A 12,031-nucleotide genomic window follows, 5' to 3' on the forward strand; every position below is an offset into this window, starting at 1 on the left:
TTCCACACAGCATCCCCTAAAGATGACATAGGCCCTTGAGGAAATTATTTCCCTCAGGGCCTTCTGTGTGAAGTTTTAATAATAATATATGTAAATACATTATATGTTTTAATCAAGCAAAGTATAATGGGTCCATTTGCTAGTCTTAGATTATTATTGTAAAAAATTATCTAAATAAGGAAAATTTGTTAATTAAAATTCAATTTATTCCAGGCGTGTGTTTTTTAATTGCGGCAACAGTTGGCGATTATTTCAAATTCATAAAAAAAAATTTATATCTCCCCTCCCTAGTGTGCGTCGCTTTGTGTGTGCTCACATACCATTTACCATAATAGATTTTGATGCAGTGACGCCACTGTTGCCTGCAACTAAACTAAAGTTGCCTGTGTGCACCTGGACTTAGTGAAGTAGCTACTTTTCAAGGCATTATTATCACCTACTTAAGGCGATGCACTACGTAGTAATGCAAAATCATGTGTTTTTGGTCTGAAAATTTGGTCGCCTAGAAATGTTTCAGATGCTTTAATTAAATACTGCGGGTAGAATACATCTTGGCCTTTGAAATAATCGAGTATTTTTTAGATAAGTCTTTTTATAAGCCCAGAAAAAATTATGTATAAGGCCTACGAAAACTGCTTTAAAATTCAAAATTTCCTACTTACGAACCCATTTTCGGTTATGATTTTATTGTATAATGTGGTAAATTAAGTTATTTATAAAATGATCAGAAAAAAATTAAATATTTATGCCTGAAAATCCACAAAATAAAATAAAAGGCACTTTTTGGCCATGTTTTTTTCTTGCATAAATCAAAACAGGCGGATGGTGTTAAGCGGGAATTTAAACCTTATCGCCATCTACGTAAGGGGTGTTATTGATAGCGGCTCGATTTAAAATATTACACGACGTAGTGCATCGCCTTAACAGATACCATTTTACAAAAAATAAAATTATTATTGTTATAGTAATGGGATAGAAAAAAATGGCGCTATACAAACATTTAGTACATGCAACATATTGCCATTTTTGTGAAAAATCACTTCATGCTTTAAAAAATAAAAATAACCTCGTAAAGCAACGATTCTTAATGAATCACAGATGTTAGAACTTCTGTCTCTATTTGAGAGATAAATTTTTAGAAAAATGGTAAGTGCACTATCTGGAACTTTTTTTGACGTTTTTTGGCATATTATGGAAAGTTTGCAAAAACTTCTTGAGTGATCGCTTGCCATAATGTGCCAAATTTATATACCCTAAAAATGTTGAAATTTAGGTGGAGTCATTGGCTTTAAACCACACTAAGCAGTTCTTGTTTGTTTACATATTCATATTTTAAGGAATGATATTAATTAAATCGAAAACCGAACATCCATCACTCGAGTGGTTAAAACCCGTACTGCTATTTCAAATGAGTTATGTGAAAGTCTCGGGACACAAATATAGTAAGTAGTATTAAATGAATAAATAATAATAAAGATGGTTGCTTGTTATATTACCTTGCAATAAATTATTGTTAAATTGTTTTCTGTCAAGATGGCGTGAGCAAAAAATCGTATTTTATGATCGATAAATTATTTATAAAAATAATATGTAGAAAATTTTAGTTTCACATCTTTGTGTTTGCATATTAACCTTTTGAACGCGTTAATTTGCTCCGTTTTATCTATACCCGTACGCGGTACATATTTTCAAATACCTATGTATGCAATTAAATGTCAAATTATAGCATTCTGGCATGATTTATTGGACTATATAGAGAGAACAGATTATTCTCCACAATATGAAAACAAATCCTCGTGTGTCAACACTCTTATATGTTTATAAAAACAAAAACATAAAATTTCATACAAAGACGTACCGTATCTTTTGAATGTGGTCCCGCCATTCACTCGGCGTCATAAATAAACCACTCTCGGTGTGTGTGTACTTAGGCCACTGTGTTTATAGACACAAGTGGGACACCATGATCACTTATCATTCTTAGTTATGAAAAGTTGTGAATGACAAACTAGTACTAACGCCATCCGTTGACAAAAATGTAAACTAAAGGACTAAAAGGCGCGAAGAGGCGCACTTGGTTATCGATCTTTTTTTATGAAATACAATTTTATTTTTGAGAAATTCTTGTAGATGTCAGCATCGTGATAGTTCTACAAATGTCCAAGTGAGCAAGAAATACATTTATGACGAAAGAGAGCGGGAATATCGGCCGTCAAAGTTGCCGTATCAACTGTTGATACAGCCGCGTGTGAGTATAGACTTTTTGCCGTAACAACAGTTAATACGGCCGCGTGCAAAGAGTTAAAATTGTGTGCTGTTTATTTTTCGAGTGTGTAACATTAGTTAAATTACACATTTAAAATTAATTTAACACTGCGTCGACATGTTTGCTTTTCTCGTTAACAATTTGAATGATAACTGAGAAACATATTATTGTATGTCCATGAACCATGTATTATTATACAGGGTGTCCGGAAACTCGTAGTACAAGCGGGAAACTGGTGAATCTACATCACATTTGGAGTCGATTTTGTAGTATATTTTTTTTTATTTGAGCTTTCGTTATCGAGTAAATCGAGTTTGAAGTTGATTTTTTTTTTTTTTTTTTTTTTTTTTTTTAATCAAATTCTTATAAATTATTACTGAAGATCAAAGTACCCAACTAATTAAAACTATTTGAAAGTAAAACAAATGAAGAAACTCGGATTTGAAGCATTATTTTGAAATCACCCTTCATTTAACCCGGTGTTATCATAAAATATTTCTGCTCTGCAGGGTTAAAACATCTGTTATTCAACCCTAAACACCAGAAAAAACTTTAACCCTAAAATAGCCGAAAAATATTTTTTTTTGGTTTTTTTTTTTTTTTGAAAATGCTCAAATCAAAAAACTTTATGTTTTTTTGGGTTCCCCATGTGGTGTAGATTCTCCAGTTTCCCGCTTGTACTACGAGTTTCCGGACACCGTGTATATTGTATTATCTTCCATTACACATCATCGTTATATTTTTATTAACTGACAAATCTCGTTTCATTTACTAAATTCATCTAATGATAATAAAAGAATGTACAAAATTAATAATTCTCTCCGGACAACAATATGAGATTGACGAAAATATATCAGGGCTATCCAACTGATAGTTTATGCATTTAATAAAGTGGACTGTTTTTGTAATGATTATGTTTTTATTGTGTTTCCCTTCTTCAGTATTGTTTGATGTGATTTATGCAATGTATTTTGTTATTGTAAAATATATTTTATTTTGTTTTAGGTCAATAAATTATAACGACCAATAAAAGTTATTTTATTTGCTTCCCTTTGACATTTTTTTTTCAAGCGGGTAAGGTCCCTCTCAAAATAGGATAACAAAAAGAGTTTATAATATAATAAAATTTATTCATCCATTGTTTTACAGACCCATAGTAAAATTTAACATTACGAAGGGGTAATATTCAACAGTTGTCCAGCTCTCGACAAAGCGTCTCCGCAATGATGTCATCACTCGCTGCGGTCTTACGGCTGATCATCTAGGACAGTGGTTCTTAACCTTTTTGGCTGGCGACCCAAGGTACGAATATATTTGAAGTACGCGACCCTAATCTAATTTTTTATTTTTTTTCCATTGACAGGTTATGTAATTTTATACTATAAAATTTATACGATGTATCGGTAAAATTAGAAATAAACAAATTTATTTAAATGTTCTGTATTAAAATCAGACCAGCATTAAAACAGTTAAAAAATTTACAGCAAAATAATCAGTGACTACCCTGGTGTTGTATTTTTGAACAAAGATCATGTATACGTGGAGTTATGTTTATAGAAAGTGCACACCGCATGTCATGCTGAGGATCCAACCTATTCCTGTACTTATTCTTCATAACAGCAAGGCATGAAAATCCTGCTTCACATAAATAAGTAGTTGGGAAAGGTAGCAGGGCTTTTTCAGCTTCATTGCTCAGAACAGGCTTCCCAGATAATTGTGCCCAAAATTTTGTGAGACTCGTTCTGGCAAATCTCTCTTTTAAAAGTGCATCACCTTGCATGACATTAAATCTATTCTCTTTTTCACAGTATCGTTTGAAATTGGCACCATTTCCAGCTTCTTCGCAATTTCATCTCCACAGACAGTTCTTGCCATGGCTATTGCAGCTGGTTTAATCAACTGCTCAGCAATACTATGGGGTTTTTTACATTGAGCTACTTTTAAAGCTACTTCGAAAGAAGCGTAGGTAGTTTTTTCTAACGAAACTGTTGCTGAACTTGATGGTGCATCAAGTCTCATGCGCTTTGTTTGTGTTTCTTTTTCTTTCCAAAAAGCAAGCGGTTTATTTGCGTACGTTGGATGGACTTTTTCGAGATGTCTCTTCAATTTGTTTATTTTTAGCGATTCATTTGAAAGAAGTTGCGTACAAACCACGCATTGTGGACGTGGCACACCAGAGCGATCTTTTATTTCAATAAATCCTAAGGCTAAAAATTCTTGCTTGTATGTTAACATCCGTTTCGCCATGACTGTCCACAATTCGAAAGACTTACTGAAACAAAACGACAAATTATAGAAATATACTATTCTATTCGTTCATCGGCGAATTGTAGGCTAACAATGTCATTTATTGGAAAAAAATATTTTACCTTCTTTCGATAACAGCAATCGCGAGTTGCACTTTTAATCTTCCACAATTGATTATCACAATTTTGTAGCACTTTGTAGTTGTCAACAAAGAGTGTATTGTAGTCAAGTATAAACGTTATTCACGTAAAACAGTATGAGAACGAGCGTGCAATCGTAAACAAACTCGCTAGCAAACTGACCGAGATGAGACGAGACCGACCGACCAGCGCGGTGCGGCGGGCGGCGCGGGTGGTGACCGAGCCGAACCGAGCGATGCCGACTGCGTGAGCCGAGCGGTGGCGATGGCGCGCACTCCTCGCTTTGCGCCCCGCGCCCTTCCGCCCATTAAAACAGAACTAACATGTCGCGATTGTGAACAATAGATGTCCTTGTTCTGAGAGTAGTAATAATTGTGACTATACTAGTTTAGTGACATCGATCGGGATATCAATACGCGATTTCCGCGACCCAACCCAAAACCTCTCGCGACCCAAATTTGGGTCGCGACCCGAGGTTAAGAATCGCTGATCTAGGACTTGCTGCTCCTAGCACCAATTTCTACGTCAATGAACACCTGACATTGAAAAATAAAATATTATTTGCAAAGACACGTGCCCCTGGAAAAGGCAACGGTTATATATACGTATGGGTGCGGAACGGCAGTATCCTGCATGAGGGAAACCTTCAAAAGGTCACCATTCATGATCAACAAAGCATGTGACTCCCAATACTAACTAGTTACTACTATTACGGATACCCGCTTTTTCCTAGTATTCCGTACCCTTCCTCATTATTTTATTTCTTTCAAAATATATTCTATATATAAATGAATCTATAAATAAATTCAAATTTTTGTTCACTGTGCAATATCTCCATCGCTTAATACCACTTTTATGTGTCTCGCATTTTACAATGTTTACTTATTTTACACTCCATAATCTACGTTTCAAATATAATTTTGAAGCTTCGTATGTCCTACTCAATGTACCGCTCCAGCTAATGTGGAAAGACGAAAGGTGATTCGCGTCAATGAGTGGAAAACAATAGGCCAATATCCATTCAATAAAAGTATAGAAAAAAGTGCTTTGTTGTTTTTCTGATCTTTGTTGGGCTCCTGTTCATAACCCTGAGCAATGCCGTGTACATGTCAGCTTGTATGTAAATATTTCTAGTTTATTTTGACCGCTGTCCCTCCCTCTAGCTAGGAAGCTGGCGACGCCTCTGTCATATTGTAAAAAAATCGGATTATCTGTCCGTTGCTAGTTGAAACTTTAGTAAACATGTCAAATGGCAGGTGCCGACACATTCTGAATCCAGAGACATTTTTATGGTGAGTGGTTTATTTATGCCGAGAGCAGTCCGCTTCGGATATGAACCTAAAATTAGGTCCATGGGAATTTGCCTGGCAGCCATCTTGTATGACTAACTTTTGAACTGATGAGTATGCAAAGTGGTACATAATGAACTATTATTATTTTATTTCTCTGGGTTTTGTAATAATGTCTTAAAATCTATCTGAAATACCGTGAAAGAAAACCATTCTCACGTTTTTATAGTATTTTTTGTAGTGAGCAGGCCGCACCGAAAGTGCTCGCGGACCGCACCAAAAAGCCTCGCCGGCCGCAGGTTCCTTACCCCTGATCTAGAGAGTGGTTTATTTATGGTTGCCAATTCCCCACGAATTGCAACAATGGGGGTAATTTTTAAGATTTTTCAAGAATTGGGTATTTTGTAGGGAGAACCGATTTGTGTGGAAAATGCGGGAATTCTAGACATTTCTTGACCATCCGATCATATTTATTTATTTATTTATTGACGCCCTATTGGGCTTTTAATTAAATAACAATTACAAATTTAATTTTTAACAGCAGTATAAAACAAACAATAGAAAATCGAAATCAAAAATATAATGATTTCTCATACATTATTTATATTTAAAAAGTGGTGGACTAATTTGGCTTTAAATGTATTGAAGTTTAAATTAAATATGTCAGCGACATCACTTAGTTCATTGCCCAACCTATGTATTCTTTCTAACACAGAATTCGTAGCGAAGTTATTGTTGTAGAATAAAATATTCCGTCTAGTATATTTTGGAGGTATATGTAAAGATAGCAAATTTATAGTGTCAGGGCCTTAGAGTAATAATATATTATTCAAAGATATTAGTCAGGGCCAAAGATATTATTGGTCAGGGCAGTCCAACCTTGAATGAACAATTTTATATAATAAAAGGAGATCAAATATTTTTCGCCTTTCAGATAATTTCGATAAGTTAAGTTTACTGCGTAAATTGACATAATTGATTTCAGTAATAGGAAAACCAATTTTCAAATTAAAAAGTAAAAATTTATTATGAATTTTTTCAATTTGTAAACAATGAGAGTTGAAATGAGGACACCAAATTGTTGAATTGTATTCAACCTGACTTCTAACCAGAGACGTGTATAGTAATTATATAGTTTTTATGTTATTAAAGTCTTTAGCGATTCTGAGAATAAATCCAAGCATTTGTAATCCCTTACTGGTAATAAAATAATGGTAATGAAAAATAATATTAACAATAACACTTGTGAGAATATACTATAATTTAATTTTACTTCGCAGCAAATTTTTAACAGAATTTATATTTTTAAAGCATGAACGAAAGAAAAAATCCGAATATGACTGGATAATTTCAATAAAATTTTGCTTTATTTTGGAGGTAAAGGAACGCGTGGGGAATTTGAACCGCTATCATAAATAAATCACTCACCATATCGGGTATTTTAGAACATGTGAATTGACTGCATTGGGTTGTTTATTTATGTGCATTGGCAACCCTTTTTTTGACAGTACTTTTTCGACGATCATTTCATTTTACGAAAATACGGAAAAATGGCTGCAAAGTTAAGATCTGCCGCTAAAAACGCTTTGCCTTATTTCGGAATTCCATCAAGACCGAACTTTATGTTAATTGGACAATGTGTGCCCTGTGTCAAACAAAATGCCTCTAAAATAAGGGTAAAACAGTTGAAAATGGATACGATGTTGACCATGGTAATATTAAGTTTTGACGTTCATAACCTCAAACAAGTCCTCTTTTTTAGCTTTTACGCCGTTTCCACACTGTTGTGTACTCAAATGTTTCTTCCATTTAACGAATCATTTATTTTTTTGAGTTTTCACTTTATTACCCATCGCATTGGACCGCAGTGAGAGTATCACTCCTATACACACTGACCTCCAGATTCCTACCCACTTCTCATACCTTTTCCTTCCCTTAAATGCATTCCTAAAGATGACAGGTCCTGACGAAAATTATTTTCCTCAGAAATGTACGGAAAATAGGGACCCACTTGAAACCAATGAGGTATATATATAGATAGAGTCAGCTTTGGCGTTTGAAGTATGGGCCACGCATATTAGATCATTGTTTGATGTGAGGTATATCGGGCATCAGTCGGTTACAAGCTCTCGCCGGGCACAGGTCTCCGGCGATAACTTCAAAATGCCGACATGCACGCTGAGATATTGTACAAATCATACTGGAAAATATAGGGAAAGCAATGATATAACCTTTCATCGGTAGGGCTTTACCATAATCAGTAGTCGTGTAAATTTACTTATTAATGTTAAAAACTCATGGAGTATTCGGCGGCCGCCGGTCACCTTCGGCTTGTTCGTTGAGTTTGTTCGCGGTCGGAAGGAATCAAGCGACAGCCGCCACATGCCCCTTCCTACTTCCCGCACGGGGACAACATTTCACACTGATATTGCAAGGAACTACTCTATGTATATATAACTCAATGCTTGATACGCACTTAAGAAAAAAATAGATAATAATGAGACGTATTTCAGTTTCCAGAAATAGAAAATAAAGCATTTCAATAGTTATTTCGTTAAAATTAAAATCAATTGTTCGCTTAGCGGCCATTGTTATTGATGTCAATGTTTTAAGTTTAGTTTTCTTCTTCTCTCGTTGAATCCAAAATATGAACCTTTGATCCTTAAATAGGTTTTTAGTTTGGGTTTCATTAAATAATAAATTTAAAAAAAAACAATTTTAATGTTATGTCAAAAGATGGAATAAAGAAAAGAAATCAAATTATCTATTATAAAATGAAATGGCTACTAAATTGCATTATTTTCCATTTCTGGAAACTTAAATACTTCTCATTATTGTCTAGCTGGTGCAAAAGGTTTTTAAAATAAAACTGCGCGAAAGGCCGCTTACTGTTGCTTTGTTCCTTTTCCGTAATTCGCGGCTTGGCGTTTTGTCCTGTTTATACGTAGCATTTAGCGTGTCCCTATTTTCTGTACGTTTACCAAAATTACACTTTTATCGAAAGAAACCTGCAATGTTAACGAAACTATCATTGAATTTCCACAATATGAAACTTATTAGCATTATTTTTGTATTTTTAGTACTTCCGCGAGGATGAATACTTTTACGTGACTGACCCGGAAAAAACTTGCAAAGCCGGAGATATTGTTTTGATACAAGAGCTCACCGAGAAAGTCACCAAACTGATAACGCACAAGGTCCTGGAAATAGTACATCGATTTGGTGATATCACAGACCCCATCACGGGCAAGAAGGTGGTGGTGGGCAAGTACCGAGATGAAATAGCCAGAGATGTTGAGATGTACGGCAAGGTCGATTCTACCTTTGACTACGACAAGGCTCCCCCCAGAGGCTGGCAGGAAGGAGTCAAGGACTTCACCAATAAAGAAACTTATATGAAATACCATGAATTCCCTGAAAATGATCCTTACGCTGTCTAGTTAATGTCTTATCATTTTTCTTGTTTATTTCTGTAGTTAATTAAATAGTTTGTAATCATTTCCTATTGTTTTTTTTTAAATTATACTCAACTAACTGACGTGTACTGTGTAAAATTTTGAGGTTGTGAGTTCTAGGATAAACATTGACTTTTCTCTACTTTCTAAAAATATAATATGTATGTATTGAATATATGTATATAAACCTTACGTAAGGAATTCTCAAAATGATAAGTATATCATATATCTTTGATGGGCGGACATAAGAGTATAACTGCAAAAGTGTAACTTTTCAGGAGAGCAAAAAAACATTATTATGAATCCAATTATCTCAAGTATTTTAAGTTAGTTTAATAGGCACAAATGGTTGTTTATTTATGTTTTGAGTACTGGTGTATCTATACCGTTAATACCATTGATGCCAGCATACACAAGACACATTTTCTCATATAAATGGTCAAAAATGCAGTTATACTGTTATGTCCGCCCATCAAAGATATATATGGCTTTAATTTCAGACAGTACGTTTATATTTGGGGTGCGGTGGATATGTAAAAAAAAAATAATTTATAGCAGTTTAAAGCAAAATCCATTTTCTCGAATGGGACCCTATTTTCACCCGCTTGAAGTATGTTAATATTCCTTTTGCCCTCCCCAGCAAAACTCATATTAGTTACAATTTTTTTTTAACTTTCGTTTTCATCAAGCCCTTTAAAGCAAAATTCGCTTTTTACATCCACGCTTGTGGCTTTTTGGCAGCGAGGAATTAAAAACGAAGTAATGGTGATCGGGAGAGGAGGGGGAAAGGATTGTAATTTCTTCAGAACTGGATAGATATTATTTGATATATTCATCATGGGGAGAGGAAGGTCGGAAATCGCCTGGCTATTCATATCTGGTCGCTAAGCACAGCTACAGCTATAAATATATGTATATTATCTTCAGCAATGTTTCAAATTCTCATCGGGGCGATACTGAGAGCATATTCCACTTGCAAGGGAGGTGCAATTATACCATAAATTATTTTACTTGCAGTGGTGGTTCGTACAATGAGGCAGGGCAGGCTGTGCCTCTCCTAAAAATAGAGGAAAAATTAACCATAAATCCAAAATATAGTATGAGCCTATGAGCTACTTCAATTTAAATATCACCCATTCATATTTCACTAGGACTGGTTGTCTTTATAACATTATGTAACTCGTCACACAAAGATTTCCGCTCGTCGAGCTATAAAACATAATACAAAATACTGTAAAGTGGCAGGCGTACGGCTGATTTCGTGTAGGCGGAGGGTAGTGCGGAAGTCACGTGGAATCGAAATGGCACGGTAGCTGACATGGTCGCGCATTGTTTAGTTTGCAGAAGTGTAGTCAAGTTTTTTTTCACAGCCAGCTATTTGCATGCCGTAAAAAGGACTAGTAATTTATAAGCAGATTTTATTTTCGAGGACTGAATAGTGACTTTACAATACGAATTGCCTGTATACTGTCAGATTCACTTATTAACAAATCAGAGAAAGGAATTGTTCCTCTTTTTGGTTGGCTGGTATATCAATTTGACCATGTCCATGATCTTACCGATATGCTATGCAGAAATGAAAACTATTAGTGATGCATATTATCCATTATGTCATCAATGTTGCGTTTGTCTGTAATTAGTGATAGTATCAACCATGTTTAATGAATGTAATTATATTTGCGAGAGCTTTGATAGGGTGATTTGTTTTTTTAGGGTGACACTAATAAAAAAAAAATTTCAGGGCTTAAAATTAACTGATTAGTATAATTGATAACCAGGTTGGCTTAAAAAATAATCATGATCGTCATTAACTCATTTTTATTGACCTTTATCATGCTGGGCTTTCCAACACAATCTATTTAGTTAGTCATAGCGTCATATTATCACAGACGACCTGAAAGACAACGAGGATATGGAAAGGCAAAAAAGAGCGATATCCGTTAGAGCAGGTAATAAAGAGGCAAGGCATTTTCACTTTTGCAGTACAAACGTGAAAAAGATACTAGTCAATGCATTCTGCACTTCGCTGTACACGTCAGAACTGTGGGTAGATTACACTGCATCCCAATGGCATAAACTAAAAGTCACTTACAATAATTCTTATCGCCAACTATTCTGCCTACCGAGATACTGCAGCGCCACGGAAATGTTCCTGGAGGGACGAGTACACTCTCTTAGAGCGCTTCTCCGCCATCACATGGGAAGCTTATGGCGCAGATTACGCCAATCAAGTAACACAATCATCACTGCCATGGATAGAGTCCGCCCTGATGGCCCGACAGGAGACGATAGATGTCCAAATATCCTCCATAAACGACTGCTTACACACATTTTTGTGTTTATCTTTTTTCACTTAAATTCTGCATTTTTTGTGCCTATCTATGCATTATTATTTTTCTTACTCTCATTATATATATTATTTCAAAATATCTTGCGGCATATTTTGACACAACATAATGTGATTTAGTGAAACTTCTTGAACCACATATGCGACATTCGCATACGGGGATAGCCGCCAATGTGTTTATGCGAGAGCCGCACACACCGGTTAACTTGTGTTTATCACAGTTTACCTGGATAAATTTTACAATGGGGGTTTAGGATTAAAAATAAAACAGTGTGCATAATAATTGT

At 35.1% G+C, this 12,031-nt stretch overlaps 1 protein-coding gene across 1 annotated transcript; it reads left to right on the plus strand.

Annotated features, from left to right (window-relative positions):
* Positions 1–7,436: 7,436 nt before the first annotated feature.
* On the plus strand, positions 7,437–9,442 carry mRpS17 (mitochondrial ribosomal protein S17). Its single transcript, XM_089638656.1, has 2 exons — positions 7,437–7,654; positions 9,023–9,442. Exons 1-2 carry the CDS (start codon positions 7,493–7,495, stop codon positions 9,380–9,382), a joined length of 522 nt encoding a protein of 173 aa, XP_089494782.1. The 5' UTR covers positions 7,437–7,492; the 3' UTR covers positions 9,383–9,442.
* The last annotated feature ends 2,589 nt before the right edge of the window (positions 9,443–12,031 follow it).

This window comes from Hesperophylax consimilis, chromosome 13 (genome assembly GCF_061612785.1).
Source record: "Hesperophylax consimilis isolate HC1 chromosome 13, BYU_Hcon_1.0, whole genome shotgun sequence".
Lineage (NCBI taxonomy): Eukaryota > Metazoa > Arthropoda > Insecta > Trichoptera > Limnephilidae > Hesperophylax > Hesperophylax consimilis.